We start from the raw sequence: 16608 nt of genomic DNA on the forward strand, positions 1-16608 counted from the left end.
TGATGAACTCTCAGAGCCCACTACACCACTACACACACAGCACTCGTCACTGAGATTCCAGAACTCTTAGGCCCCTTGGTTTACTTGCCCCTTGAAGACCTTTCTTTCACTCCTACCCCTTGCTGGACACAAGGAAATGTGAGGTTCCTGCTTTGGAAATATAGCAGGGCTTCTGCTCTGGGGCTCTTCTCCCCATCTGGGAGTTTTGTCCCCCAGGACACAGCCTGGGGGACATGAACTATTTTCAAGGGCTCAGCAGTGCCTGATGTTCTTGCCTCCCCTCCGTCTGGTCCCGAGGGTCTCTGTCACATCGGGCAGGGAGGACACTCACGCCACTGGTCAGGTGCTCCTTCAGATCTTTTCTCTTTGGCCTTGGTCTCTCCTTTGGAAAATCAAAAGCCAAGGATTTGACTCATATTCTCTGTAGTTTGTGATGTCATCTTTTTCCTGAGGCAGCCTGTGCTGCTTGTTCAATGGGAAATATGTGAAAGACTACAGGGAAATTTGGGGAAAATAACCCTGAACTTCTCAAAGATATCATCTGCCCCATTTGTATGGAAGGTGGGCCAGTTTGAAGGAATGAAATTAGCTATAGTTATCCCAAATTTCCAGTCACTCTCCAAAGTTTGTCAGTTCACTACTGATTCTAGAAAGAAACATGCCACTTGGGACAGAGAACAGAAAGTTTGCAAAATGAGTGAGTCTGAAGGGATGCCTGTTTTTGCAGCTGCTAAAAAGTTTCTCCTGAACAGCTGAAGTTCTGATAAAATAAATATCTGTCCTGTTACTTAGGAGAGGGTGACAGGCTGAGTGTCACTGAGCCAGGGACAAGCTTCCTTGACTTGGTCAGTTTCTGCGTTCTGCTCCGCTGATAAGGCTCTCACATTATGTGACATGCAATGAGAGTTTCCTCTATCAGTTTTAGGTAAGGAAGGTGGAATATCTCCACATCTGCCAGAGGTGATTATATTAGATATCACCTGTCTTGATAGCCCTACCTTTGTCTGCTAAGCTGTGGGCAAATGAGATTTTATGCCTTATCATCAGGCTGCCAGACGGGGCTCAGGTAACTATATGTAAAATCTCATGCCCTGTTGCACAATAGTTGATGTTTGCAAGAAAAAATAAGTATCTTAAAGCTTTCGATAGCATTTGTTCCTTCACAGCAAGAGAATATTGCAAGTTTGTGTGAGACTTTATATCGCCGTGCTATATAAATTAACCACTGTGACTTTTACAACTGCACGTTGGCTGGGGCGCAGTAAGTACTGGAAAAGTACCATGAAGATGTCATTTGACTTGCAGCTTTGTCATTTTTAGAAGTTACAGGAAAACAGCCGCGTCTGTCATTTCAAGCTCCTTTATTATACCAAACAGTTTGAGACGCCACTCTTAATAACATGAGGTCATTTTTAACCAAATTCTTGCTAGAACATTCTCTCTATAGAACACGTTACCAAGCAAGAATTTCTCCAGAATCCACTCCATTATCAAGTAGGGGCCTGGTAGGGCGTTCAAGACCTAACAGAACCAATGTGATGGCCCCTGTCCAGTGTTATTGGGGCTGGTCCTTGGTTACATAAGGGAACAATTTTAAAATGAAATTACATAACTAAAACGTTTACATCAACTTAAAACATATCGTTGTACATTTTCTCTCATTTTTGTTGTGCAGCCAACATCTGATGTCCTCTAATGAGAGGTCACTTCATCTTTTTTTGCATAAACTTACCCATGTTAAGTTGATTAAGTTTTCCAAGTTTACCTTCTTTAAAGTAGAATGAGGATTTAGCAATCTCAGTTCAGAATGCTAGATTTTTACATTTTTAAACCAACGTTTTAGAACTGTCTTATCAATTACTTCTTTAACAGCATTTTTTTTTTTTTTGCAACTTGTCATTATTAAGCTTTGTGGTAAGCATTTGACTTAGTTTTCCTAGAAGAGACAACACTCACTCACCCTTCATCAGTTTGTCATATTTAAGTCACAGATTTACAATACTGGGCACGAGTGGCATAAACAAGTTTGGGAATAGACGCTATGACTTGGGTAAACACCTCAACTGGAAGGTGGTCCAGAGAGCACCTGCTGGCCACCACGTCCCCAACACAAAGGTGGCCATTGGCATCTGTTAGAAAGGACTGCAGAGCTCTGGTTAATCTAGGATTTGGTTAAAGGGCCTTTAATTAAGAGAGCTTCTACTATAAATACATTTTCATTAATATGCATAGGTAGTCACTCTTAAATAACATTACTGCAAAATGTCTTCTAGTACAGGTCCTGCAGAACTTAATGAACAGCTAAGGCTCACTTATAATCAGTGGAATCTGTCTGCATACATAATTGGTGCTCTAAAGTGCTTCTCCCGGCAATCTGTTTACACCGTGGCACTGTAATTGGTTTGGTCATCAGTCTGTTTCTTTCTGTAGATGGGAAGAGATAATGTTTTGGTCCACTCCTCATTAGTTATCACAATTTTTAAATTAATAATTTGGAGATGTAATGAGCTCTTGTTCCATTTATACATGCTTGAATACCTCTGTCAATGTTTTTAGATTTTTTTCTTCTCCTAAATACTGGTAGCAATAAAGTATGATATGCCAAGGATAGTTTTAAAAAGAAAATAAGTAGATATTGATTGTGCTGATATTAAGTTGATAGATTTGGAAAATTTTAGAGCTGAGAGACAGAGAGAAGCATGTGTATTTATACACACATGCAGAGGCAGAGAGAGTCAGAGAGGAAAAGAGAGAGTCAAAAAGAGAATAAGACAGATGCAGAGAGACAGAGTGACAGATTTTATAATTATATTATATTCACACACACATATATATATATATATATATATATATATTGAGGGAGAGAGACAGAGACAGAGAGATACCAAGATAGGAATAGTGAGAGAAATAGAAAAGCAGACAGAAACAGGAAAACAGATAAGTAGAGACAGAAAACACACAAAGAGACAGAAAAAGACAGAAACAGAGATGCCTGAGAGAGGCAAGGAGAAACAGAGACACCTAGAGGCTGAGGAAGAGCCGCTTCAGCCACGCCACTCAAGATTAGTCCTGTCTCTGCCCCGTGTGACCAAACTAGGGCCGCAGGTGTGAAGGGCACTGCCAGGACAGAGGCAGACCCAGGGTGCCCAGGAGTCACCGGTGATAGCAGACCTCTGAGTAGGTCACAGCCTGGGCATTAATTAGATGGTCCTGCACCACTGTTCATATCTATTAAACGTGTTTTTTAGTTCTAAATGTATTAAAAATTTTTTTTTTTTTGGCTGCAGAAAGGTCCTGAAGGAAATCTCTATTGGAGAACTCAATCCAAATGAGACTGTGCAGGCCACTTTGGAGGCCCAGCTCCTTTCCAAGCTGGACCACCCAGCCATTGTCAAGTTCCATGCGAGCTTTGTGGAGCAAGATAATTTCTGCATTATCACAGAGTATTGTGAGGTGAGACTCTCCTTCTCTTTTTGAAATCTTAATAAAAATATATTTCATAGGGCTTCCCTGGTGGCGCAGTGGTTAAGAATCCGCCTGCCAATGCAGGGGACATGGATTCGAGCCCTGGTCCAGGAAGATCCCACATGCCGCGGAGCAGCTAAGCCTGTGCACCACAACTACTGAGCCTGTGCTCTAGAGCCCGCGAACCACAACTACTGAGCCCGCGTGCCACAACTACTGAAGCCTGCGTGCCTAGAGCCTGTGCTCCGCAACAAGAGAAGCCACCGCAATGAGAAGCCCATGCACCGCAACGAAGAGTAGCCCCCACTCGCCGCAACTAGAGAAAGCCCGTGCGCAGCAACAAAGACCCAATGCAGCCAAAGATAAATAAAATAAATAAATTTAAATATATATATATATATTTCATAGTAAAAAGCTGTCTGTAAAGAGACATCTCAGAAGTTTAATTAGCCAACCACAACGTGGACTATAAATACCTGGGACGTTGTGTCTTGCTGCTAAGAGTGATCATCTCTATGTAACTGACAAACTTGTTTCTGATGAAGGGTTTCTCTTTCTTGGAAAACTCAGAGTGAACGTATTTTAAGGAGGAATTGCTGCAGAAAAACGATCCAGCATATTTTCTTTTGGTGTGTGTGTGTGTGGGTGCATTCTCCAAGCCTCCGACAACGGTTCAATTATTAGATGGACATTTAAATGCCGTAACAGAGGCCTGGACAGAGCAGAGGGACACCTCCTGAGTCCTGGGTTCTAGCTCTGTGGTTCATTTTCCCCAATGGACACTTGGAAATGGGAATATGGCTCATTTTCTCCATGAAAATCCTTCATATTAACTGATTTGTGATTTATGGCTTCAGGTATTTGCAGTTTTCCCTGCCATTCCATGTTCTCCCCAAGTGATAATAGCTGTGCATTTTACTGAGCCCAAGTGAACATGAAGCTGCTGAGAAAGGTGCCAGGTGGAGGGGGCTTGGGGCTGACAAGGTGCAGCATATGTGGGTCTGGGCGGTCACTCCTGAGAGGCTAGGGAGAGGGGAGTTACAGGGGTTGGGTCAGAAAGAGAATACCCAAACATGACCTTGCTCAGACAGTATCTCCCAGAACATTCTGAGAGCTAATGTTAGCCAAATGTACCTTGGGAGAATCTGGTTCTATTCATAGTTTAGAATGTATTCAGTTCATCACCTGGGTGTTGCTGGGGCCCAAGAGAAATGACTCTGGGAAGAAAGAAGATGCTCTTTAGAGGGGGAGGCAGGCCTGTTTGGGTCAGAGGGTGCTGGGTGTCTGAGGTGCGGAAAAGAAGAGGAAGTAGGAGAAGCAAATCGGAAGGAGTAAAGAGAGCAACAAAAACCAGCCTCGCTGTGCTTTACATGGTAGCTAATGTGTCATCCAAAATGAAACCAGTAGCAAAGTTAGAATATCTGAAAATTGGATATCATCCAGGTCTTGGCTGTTCCCCTTCAGGACAGTCTCCCTGGCACAGCCTTGCTGGGAGTTTCCCCATCCAGTCTTGCCCCTCCTCTGCTTGAAGGAGAAGGGGGGGAAGAAAAGAAAAAGAACCAGGACATTTGGGTGCTTATTTCTCCTTCATCCAACAGATTGTTAAGAAAATCAGTAAAATGATGAGGTCCATGGGTAAGAACAGCTGCTCCGGCAATTATGTCACCGATCTATGCAAAACCCAGGGATTTTCAAATATAGCTACACTATGATCCATCAGCTATAATTTAATCATTTTCTTCTTTTTGCCCCATTCGGTTAATAAACTATCTTATGTGGGAAGCAACTGACTCCTATTGCTTTTGCCTATTACCGCTACCTCTGCTGCTGCTCTCGGCACACTGAATTTTCGAAAGAGACTCTCACTCTTCACTGTAGTGAGGACTGTCCAGTGGAACTTTGTGTGATGATGGTAATACTCTATATTTGTGCTGTCCAATATGGTAGTTGCTAGTCACATACGACCCTTTAGCACCTGATGAAATATGGCTAGTATGGTTGACGAGCTGGATGTTAAACTTTATTTAATTTTAATTACTTTAAATGTAAATAACCATGTGTAGCTGGTGGCTACGATATTGAACAGAGCTAGATGATAAGCTATAACTTTTTCTCCTTATATTAATTTTTAATTATTAATTTTCATGTAATTTTAATCTACTAGAAAAGTTACTGAACACAGTGAACTCCCATATACACTTCGCCCAGATTTACCAATTGTTATTTTTTCACATTTGCTTTATTATTCTATTTATTCTTTCTATCTATCTATCTATCTATCTATCTATCTATCTATCTATCTATCTATCTATTTTTTCCTGAACCACTTGAGAGTAAGTTGCAGACATGATGCCCCTTTGTCCTAAATCCTCCTGTGAGTGTTTTCTAAGGCCAAGGACATTTCCTTAACATACCTACAGTACGAAGATCAAAATCAGGAAATTAACATCGATGCAATGCTGGTATGTAATCCAGTGGTTCTCAGTGTGTGATCCCAGACCAGCAGCATCAGCATCATTTGGGATCTTTACTTAGAGATACAGATTGTTAGCTTCCACCACAGCCACAGTGAATTAGAAATTCTGGGGGTGGGATCTGGCTATCTGTGTTTTGACAAGCCCACCAGGTGAGGCTGAAGCACACTGCAGTTTGAGAACCACACATCTAATCCACAATTCACACTCAAATTGAGCCCATTTGTTATGTCTTTAGAAAGGACATTTCTATAAGAATGTCTTTTTCTCGCACAGGATCCAATCCATGATCATCTGCATTACTTTTTAAATGCTGGCGGTTTCCACGGGCTGAGCTGCTGCTCCCACCCGGGGGCGTTGCCATGGTGACGGCCGCTGGCCAGGGAGCAGCTGCTGGGCTTCCCTGTTCCACCTGCTGAGCTGTCAGGACTCGCTTCCCTGAGGAATGACGTGTGGGGGTCGCTAGTTCTCCTTGCTAACCGAGATATTTCTCTTCATGAGCTTAACTCACACAAACCTGGCATTATCCTCTTATTGAGGTAAAATAATAATATTGGTAATGGCAGATGGCCAGACTTGCACCTAACAGAAAAATGTTATCACCATTGAAATAGCTGGGTTTTTTAATCCCCAAGTTCCCTCTTCTGTAATTTAATTTGGGGCCTTGCAAGATTGAAATACACACATATAAATGCATTCACGAGGCTGCTATGTCCACCACCCAACCCTTTGGACACATCACATCAGATTATGAGTGTAAAAAGCAAATTACCCAATTCTCACAACTTCTTGTCAAGATCTAACCAAATCTTTGATGGGGAATAGTACCCAAACTACCAAACTGACAGACTGTTTCAGGTATTGGTGCCTTCCATTCTCCTCCAGCCAGGGAAATGGGACAACTTGCTGTCCCCTGTCCCTCCTCCACAGTTTCCCACCTCTTCATCTGTGCCCTTTCAGAATGTCCTTCCTCCTGGCCCCATGTTTTCAGTTCCCACCCATCCTCCCAGGCCCGCTGAAATGTCACCCACTCTACAAAGATTCCTATAATCTCCTGGCTGGAAAGCACTCCTCACCCGATCCCCTACTCTCATCGCATTTCAACTCGGTGACAAGCAGCACATTATACATAGTATCATCCATCTCAGATCAGACTCTCAGCGTGTGGGATTGATCTTTTTCTGATTCATTTTTGCATCGCATCATGAACCCATGTAATGAGCCACAAAGAAGTTAGTACTCAGGAAATGTCTTTTCTTTTGACGAATTCTTTACCACTTGCTTCCAGCTGCCTCTCACCTTATTTCTGTCAAATGCTGATGGTAAAATTTTGGATCCTTCTATCTGTCATATATGTTGAAAGCACTTTGTCAGAAAGCAGGGAAGGTTGGACTTGTTTGTTTCCTGCACTGTGATATTAACATAGCTAAATAAAAATTATATCAATATAGTTGTAGTGCTTAACCTTGGCTGCACACTGGAATCACCTGAAAAGCTTTCTAAACTCCTGAGGGCTGAGGCCCTCCTTCAGAAAGTCTGATTTAATTGGTCTGGGGAATGACCCAGGCATCAGGATTTTTGAAAGCTCTCCAGGTGATTCTAATGGGCAGCCAGGGCCGAGAACTGCAAAAAAGGGAGACTGGCCAGTGTGGAAACAGAATAATATAGTCATAGAAGAAAACCGTGTTAGTGTTTATGGAGCACTGAGCAAAGATGAAGCTCAGCTGAGAACAGGGGAGTCTGGCTGGCTCTGCTGGTGGGTGTGGTTTTCTGCTCAGGCCACCAGCTGGGTGCTGTTATTCGTGAAAATTACCTGCCTTATTCTCCGGGCTGCCTGAGCAACCTTCTATCCTGTTTCTCCTCAAACTTTCATGCCCTGATTTTAGCATTTTTTCAGTGGTAGTTGCCTGGAGCAGTTTTTACTGTGATATTTGCCTAATGGTGATTATATATTTCCCTCATTCTTTCTACATTTACTAATTAGGGTTCTCCTGTTAGAAAGAGCTATTTCACTGTTCCTTCTCCTCCATTGATGTCTTTATTCAATTGTTTGTATCAGTATGGACTCATGGATATTTATTTTATTCTATGGGTTATAGCCCAATGCTGTCATTATTAATTTTCTTTCTCAAATTGGTCCAGCTTCGGCTAGTGGGGCTCCTTCAGATTGGCCCCTGTGTCCTCTAAACATGCCCCCATCCTTTTTGAAGGAGAAGTGGGTTCTTATCTATAAACTATATTTTGTAGATGAGGAAACGGGACCCCAGAGAGGTGATTTTCTGGCAATCACATGGCTGGAATGTTGGATTTCATCCAGGACCAGGACCAGGGCCAGGACCACAGGGGTTATAGGGAAAGCTGCTCCTGTTTTTCTTTTACTTGGATTGCTCCTATTCCTCCCTTAATATTTAATAGAGTCAACCAAATAGTTCATGGTGCCTACCTTCCCAAGCATGAAATTATCTACTTCTACCTGGACATGAATCAATAGAGATGGATTGTTTTATTGTTCATATCAACAATGTTAACCAAACATGTTTCAGATGGTGGCACTAAACATAGATTTTAACACAGCCACACTAATCAAGCCTGTCTGTGTGAATTATGCAAAATATAAAGCTAACACTTTCGTTTGCAAGATGAACAGGTTCTGGGGAATCTGATGTACAGCATGGTGACCATGGTTAACAATACTGCACTTAGACACTTCAAATTTGCCAAGAGAGTAGATCTCAAGTGCTCTCAACACACACGTGCACACGCACGCACACACACACACACACAGGAACCATGTGAGATATTGGATGTGTCAATCAACTTGACTGTGGTAATCATCTCACAGTGCACGTCCACCAGATCATCCTGTTTTATGGGAAAGCTGCTCCTTCCCTTGGCTTATTCTCACTTATGTTCTGTATCTTTATCTATCTCTATATAATACATACATATACATAGACACAAAAACACATGTATATCAATTTGTACACACACATATGTCTTAATGTAATGATAATATAATTAATTATTGTATTTTCTATCAATAGGGGACTAGATAGGGTTTGAAACAGTAGAAAGTGTGTGGACTCTGGCATCACACTGACTTCTGTTCAAATCTTGGTCCATTTCCTTGAACAAGTTATTTCATTTTTCTGACCCCTACCCTAATTTTAAGATAGAGTAAACAACACCTAGTATATTATTAGGTTTTTATAGGTATTTGAAATAATAAAGTTAATTTATTAACTTTATGAGTTAAAATAAAGTTAAAAAAGGGACTATCAGACCTTTGCACGTAATAGACTGTCAATAATGGAAGCTGTCTTTATAATAGTTCATTATTTCAGTGTGACCTCACTCTCCCCCCAGGTTGTTTTCTAGAAGGCAAGCTAATTTTTACCTCTGAGTTTTTGGCTTGCAGCCTTTAGTGTGAGGATTCATGCCAGAAGGAGGAAACATGGAAAATTTTAAACACTAATGGGTCCAATAGCAACATTCAAGCAAGTACTTTCTAAGGATCTGTTTGTTATATAAAAAGAACATTTTAAATCTCCTCTTATGTTTCTCATTTATGCAAATTGTTTAAATAAACCAAGTAAGTGGGTTGAGTTTTATAATGTTGAAATTCTAGTGAGTCTCTGTAGACTCTTGCAAGTGAATTTGGCAATGACATGCACCACCAGGCTTACTGGTTCTCAGAGGGTCCTTACAACTTCATGCTGGATGTCTTGGGTCTACTGTTAGAGACAAACCCTTTGTTGTCCTTTAAAGCCACTGCTGAAGCTCTGTCTGAGGCCATGGATGAGAGACACTCCTGGTATATTGATCTTTGTGGCATTGATTAGTGACCGTCTGTCTTAGTCCGTTCAGGCTGCTGTAACAAAATACCATGGACTGTGTGCCTTATAAACAACATACATTTATTTCTCACAGTTCTGGAGGCTGGGAAGTCTAAGATCAAGGTTCTGGCAGATTCAGTGTCTGATGAGAACCCAATTCCTGGTTTGTAGATGGCCGTCTTCTTGCTGTGTCCTCACATGGCAGAAGCTGGGAGGGAACTCTCTGGGGTCTCTTTCATAAAGGCACTAATCCTATTCATGAGGGCTCTACCCTTATGATCTATTCACCTCCCGAAGGCCTCACCTCTTAATACCATCACACTGCGGGGTTAGGATTTCAGCATATGCATTTCGGGGGACATGAACATTGTCTATAGCATTATCCTTCCCAGTGTGAGCTCCAGGTGTCCACACATCAGGGCTGTCTTCAGTGTTCTGCACTGCTGGGCTTGCTGCTGATTAAGGGAACTAGAGTTATCTTCAGAGAGGTGCATCCCATCAGAGCCCTATGGTTTTCCTGGGCAGCTCCTGCCTGGCTATGTAGGCCTCCCTGAATTCACTGTGCCAGTTCTATGGGTCTAGACTTTATTCAGCTAAAGAAGACTGTAAATAATATGTATCTTGTGTTTTTATACACCTAAACTTATCTGTTCATGATCTTTGTAAGTACCATAAGTAAAATCATTTGACTTGTTCCATTTACTTTCTTTGTTTAAACTATGAAATATTTTAAGCTTTTCACAAAAAAAAGTTTAAAAATAAGGCCACTGAGTTTTATTTAAAATTGTTGATGTAAAAATTGAAAAAAAAAAACTAGTTTCATTTAAGAGAAATGTATGAATGCACTAATATCAAGCAATTCATAAGCCCAGTAGAACTTTTGGCATTTGGAGTGTGGCTTTAGCTATCATATATGACTTTGTATAAATATGTGATCAAAAATAGAATCAGAATAAACCACTCCAAATAGTTTATTTTAAAAAAACAGTCCAGTGATTTATAGGTGAAAGCATTATTTCATGTCACTTCTTAAAAAAAAATAAATTCTACCACTTTATTCTTATTTATATACATTTACCTCAGCAGGAAGAAAACTTACTCTAAAAGAATTTGAAAGAAAATTAGCAACTAAACCCAAGAGTGCTCAGTTATATTATCAAGACATAAATGTCACGATACTACATGGCATTCTTTAGTAACTATTTAGAAACTGGATCTTCTTATTTTGCTTTTAAGAGCATAATGTGGTTTGACATTTTCCCCACTTTTTATGAACTCCATTTACAAATTTAAAAATAATTTTTATTCAACCCAGACTTTCTCAAATACATCTTTTGCCTTTGGAATTTTTCAAACTATTGGACAAAATGTTTCCATTAATAGGTGAGATATTAAGTATTTGGCCCATTTGTGTTATTATCTAGCAGCACTTTCTTAAAGTGCAGTCTATGGCCTGTCCCAGAGTCACTTAGGATGCTTGTTAAAAAATACAAATTCCGGGCTTCCCTGGTGGCGCAGTGGTTAAGAATCCGCCTGCCAATTCAGGGGACATGGGTTCGAGCCCTGGTCCAGGAAGATCCCACATGCCGTGGAGCAACTAAGCCCGTGTGCCACAACTACTGAGCCTGTGCTCTAGAGCCCGCAAGCCACAGCTACTGAGCCCACGTGCCACAACTACTGAAGCCCACATGCCTAGAGCCCGTGCTCCGCAACAAGAGAAACCACCTCAGTGAGAAGCCCACGCACCGCAACGAAGAGTAGCCCCCGCTCGCGGAAACTAGAGAACGCCCACGCGCAGTAACGAAGACCCAATGCAGCCAAAAAAGAAAATAAATAAATAAATACATTTATTTTAAAAAATACAGATTCCCTGGTCCTCTCCTAATTTACTGGATCAGAGTCTCTGTTGATACAGCCCAGGAATATGCATTTTAAACAAGCAACTTGAATGTATCTGATACATGCAAAATTTTGAGGTCCACTGGAAGGATGTCTCAGAACCTTAGTTAAAGGAGATGTAGAGTGTGAGGGAGCTGCATCTTAAGATGTCGGCCCAGAGAATTAATCAGGGGCAGCGCGTTCATTTTAAAATGAAGAAGTAGGGCAGAACAATTTTTCAAGCTCCTTCCAGCCCTGAAATCCTGAGATTGTTTTGCCCTTTGTGTATGCTCTGAACATTGCAGTCTCACTGTATTCAGGCTCTGAGAAGGCTCTCCTCTGTCTTTTAAACTGGATGTAAATGCTTCTATTGATGACTTAAAAAACACGGATTAATTTTTAAAATCAAATCCTTTTAGGTTTTAAAACTTTTTAATGTCAATTAAAGATGGAGTTCAGACACTGTATTTGAGTTGCTCTTCATTTCTTCAAGGTCTTGGTGTTTCAAAGTCAATCTGATGTTGGCTAACTTGGATGGCAGAAGGAGGCAAGACCATTAATCCATCAAATGGCACATTTTGGGTTACAGATTTTTGAAACCTTAGAAGTTAACATCAAGGCTTTTATTGCAACTTTTGAGGGATGATATCAGGAAAGGAAAGCATTTTCTGTCAGCAGTATAGATTTAGGGCAATATTAATATTGGTTCAAATTTAAGTCAATACCCTTTTCATTAGAGTTGCCTTAGCAATAAAAGTCATCATTAAATATTTCTCAAAGTCAAGGAAACAGAATGAGCCTACAGATATTGTAATAAGAACTTCTTAAACCAAGGTGTGACATTTCACCCGAAACATTTGATTTTTACTTTGATGATGGCTTGGCAAAAGAAATAAATGCTTTTTGTATTGCTGAATTAAGATCAGACTGCTTCACAAAAAATTGTTTCTTTTTTATATGAAATTTGTTGTGTCTTAATTTGTGAGTGACTTGACTACCTTAATTAAATCCTAAGAAAATCTACAGAGTGTTTATTAAAGAACAAAGTAAATACAAAACAAACAGTTTTTCTTGCAGATAAACATGCAGAATGAAAACTGCAGGGGGAGTAACTTGAGGAGGATAAGACCCAGCTCCCCAGTTAATCTGATCTTTTGGCATTCTGTCCTCTTGTCCATAGAACATGTCCCTTGCTTAACGCTAAGAACTAGTACATTTCTTCTTCTTATGGTTCTACCTGAGAAGGGGGTGTTTGTGTACCCTCTTTTGACATTTCACTTTGAGGCCTAGTATTGAAGGCCCTATTCCTTTTTTTTCCCCCAATAGTCTAAGTATATATTTCTTTAGTCACAGGAAATGTGCACATACTTAACATCAATGCAGGAAACAGATAAGCAACCTCTACTCACTACTTGAGGGGGGAGCATAAGGAGGTGATAGTCAGACTAATAATGAATGTCACCCAGGGAGTGTGGTCGTCTATGGCAAGACGACTCACAGGGAAAGTAGTTCTGCTCACTCACAAGGAAAACAATACCGAAGCTGATACAAATGTGGTAGGAATTTGTATTTCTTTAACTAATATAGTTTTAAAATGACCATAGGAAATGAAAAGAAGCATTGAGGCTTGGAGACAAATTCCTGAAAGAAATGTTATTTGAACATACAAATTTCTCCAAATTTCAGTATTATTGAGGCAGACAATTACATCACAAAGGCCATTTTCATAGGGGTGACTGTACTTATGTATGACCTTCCTAAAGTAGGAAACATTGGGTTGAAGCTGTTAACTTCATTGATATTTCTTTAAGGCAAGCTTTTCTTCTTTTTTTTTTCTTTTCATTTCTTTCTTCCCTCCTTCTTCCTTCCTTCCTCCCTCCCTTCCGACCTTCCTTCCTTCCTTCCTTCCAACCTTCCTTCCTCCCTCCCTCACTCCTTCCCCCCTTTCCTTTTTTCCTTCCTTCCTTCCTTCCTTCTTTTTCTCCCTCCTTCCTGCTTTCTTGGCTTTCTTTCTGTCACTTCTTATCTCAAGCTATTCAGGAAGGAGATGGCAAGATGTAGATAATTATCTTTTTGCCACTGAAGTTGTTTTATCATATTCTGAGAATCTAAATGGGATATTGAAAGGAGATCTTGTTTTTTTATTAAAAATTATTTTCTTTTTTGTGTGAGAGAAAGGTTTGCTAGAGTCCTCTTGGGTAGAAAAGGAAATCTGGGTTTGGAAAAATACATACATTTACAGCTCACCTTTCATCTGAAGGACTTTTCAATGTCTACCTCACAGGATGCTATAATAATCTGATGTCAAAAAATGTTCTGTGTTGGGGCTTCCCTGGTGGCGCAGTGGTTGAGAGTCTGCCTGCCAATGCAGGGGACACGGGTTCGAGCCCTGGTCTGGGAAGATCCCACATGCCGTGGAGCAACTAGGCCCGTGAGCCACAATTACTGAGCCTGCGCGTCTGGAGCCTGTGCTCCGCAACAAGAGAGGCCGCGATAGTGAGAGGCCCGCGCGCCGCGATGAAGAGTGGCCCCCACTCGCCACAACTAGAGAAAGCCCTCGCACAGAAACGAAGACCCAAAACAGCCAAAAATAAATAACTAAATAAATTTAAAAGAAAAAAAAAATGTTCTGTGCAACTTCTTGAAACATTATGACACTACAACTTGTATGATCCAACAGAATTTTGATAAACTCTGGGATTAAAAAGAGAGGCTATAAAGGCAGGTTTGGAGAATGAGCAGGAAATGTGGGTCTTTTTGACAAGGAGTCAAATATTCAATTCATTCCTTAAACTTTGATCACCTTGGTCCAGAAAATCCAGCCAGGTATCGAGTTGGAGTGAGGGTGCGAGTTGTTTAATATGCCACTTTTGACTCGTCATGCCCTGTGTAGAAGGAGAGAAAATGCTAGGCAAATATTTGTACATTGCACCGAAGGGAAATAAAAATGCATTACACATGAGTTAGTCAGTTGACCTGATGTTGTTCAATTAGAAGTTATTTTTCTTTGATTGTTTCATTGCCGATGAGTGCTCTTCCTTTGCATCTAATGATGATGACTCTGTCAGGAATAGTCTGAGTAGCTTAATGTTTGGCTCTGACGCTCCTTATGGGCGGAGCAAGTACCTCTTCTCTTTGTGGGCCTGTGTTGTTGGCATCCTCCAAAGACCAAACACAGTCGCCGTTAACCCGTCCTTTTCTTCAGAGGAAAGCTTTTTGAATTGTCTCTAATTTTTCAGTGTTTTAAGGTAAAAGGGATAAGGTATAGCAGTTCTCTAAGAGAATTTAACATTTCGTGTCTTCATTTCTATGGTAGTTTACATACATTAATATCAGCATAATCAGAAAGGGTCTTGTATCAGACACTGCCAGGCAACTTTAGGTGTTTGTCATTTGTGATCTGGATTAGTTTTTGGCACCAAATGTTATTCCTTAACTGAACAGCAGTGAGTAGTAGGACAGAGACTGCTAATGCTTAAATGATGTGTGTGGGCCCCGCAGGAATCAGCAGGTGCTGTATTCCTGAGAGTTGCTGTAGTTAAATAGAGAAGAGGAGAGAGAGGCCATCTCCAGGATGCAAGAGTCAGGGCTTGACAAACTGAAAAGAATCGATACTCCAGCACCAGCACCATATGCACAATGTAAGCACCAAAACATCACCACTTGACACTAAATTAACTTCACTAATTTGAATTTTATTGGCTCTGTGTTTTTAATTTGTATACATGTTAGGGTTCTATAGTTATATAAAACTCCAAGCATAAGGAGAATTATTCCTAGTTTTATGCAAGTACATATAAATATGTAATGTAATATAATAAAGACAATTTTTAGGTAGAATTTAGGTAATGTAATAAAAGTTAAGGCCCTTTAGAAGGATTTTGTTCTTGTGTGGTGTCAAAGATAAACACAGCCGGACAATAGTTAAAGCACTGAAAACAGAGTTTCTTCAGTAACCACTGACAGGAGGGGAAAGAGCTGAGCTCCACTGTGCTGTGTGCAAAGTAATTGGGTGAATTAAAGGGAGAGGGAGGGAGTGGGGGGCAGGGGAGGCAATGCAGGCAGGGGGCCTGAGCAGAGTCAGGGGACTGACATATTGCAGAAAGTGGGAAGGGGGTTGGTTCCTGTGAAACCACCTGGGTTTGCTAACTGGCACTTATTGAAGTTGGGCTCCTGCCCTCCCCAGAGAGCAGGGGACAGGGGCTCCATCTTGAGGTATGGCTGGAATAGTCAGTTCCTTCGGCAGCCTTGAGTTTTCTCAAGCAGGCACTTTAAGGGGGACGAGGGTCATCCTAGGAATGTGACCTTGAGCTGTTAGAAATATGTTAGCATTTGTTCAAGACTTTATAGGCGAAAGTGGATGCCTGGTTGAGAAGAGGGCTCAGGAGGCTGGCAGCGTTTGGTCAGGAGAGGGTCTGTGCAGCGATAGTTCCCAAGCGCCAGTGCGACCCCACTGTGCTGTTATTAACAATGGCCGCTGTGCGTCAGCTCTTGTTAAGAGAGATTGATTTTAAATTCCTAACTGAAGGAAAATACAAAAAATTATGCTATTTTGTTTCAGGGCCGAGATCTGGACTATAAAATTCAGGAATATAAAGAAGCTGGAAAAACCTTTCCAGAGAGTCAAATAATAGAATGATTTATCCAGCTGTTGCTGGGAGTTGACTACATGCATGAAAGGTATGTTCATTTGTTACTGAAGGACAGTGTTTTTTTGTTTTTTTGTTTTTTTTTTTTGCATTGGATTATTTATTAATCATCCTCTTTGCTTTGCTCAAATCAGAACTCAGATAAAGTCTACAAAATGTATTTGAGTGATATGTCTCTTTTTTTTTCCAGATCATTTTTCAAATCAAGATGTAATTCACATATCTAATATGTCTTTTTTTTTTTTTTTTAAACATCTTTATTGAAGTATAATTGCCTTACAATGGTGTGTTAGCTTCTGCTTTATA

The 16608-nt window shown here is 40.8% G+C and overlaps 1 protein-coding gene across 1 annotated transcript in view; it reads left to right on the top strand.

Annotated features, from left to right (window-relative positions):
- The window catches only part of NEK11 (NIMA related kinase 11), a 276492-nt gene that overhangs the window by 45033 nt on the left and 214851 nt on the right, over positions 1-16608 (top strand). Inside the window, 2 exon segments of the mRNA XM_036851711.1 lie at positions 3288-3453; positions 16215-16333. Of these exon segments, the coding sequence (XP_036707606.1) occupies positions 3288-3453; positions 16215-16333 (285 nt within the window).

This window comes from Balaenoptera musculus, chromosome 4 (genome assembly GCF_009873245.2).
Source record: "Balaenoptera musculus isolate JJ_BM4_2016_0621 chromosome 4, mBalMus1.pri.v3, whole genome shotgun sequence".
In the NCBI taxonomy this organism is placed as follows: Eukaryota; Metazoa; Chordata; class Mammalia; order Artiodactyla; family Balaenopteridae; genus Balaenoptera; species Balaenoptera musculus.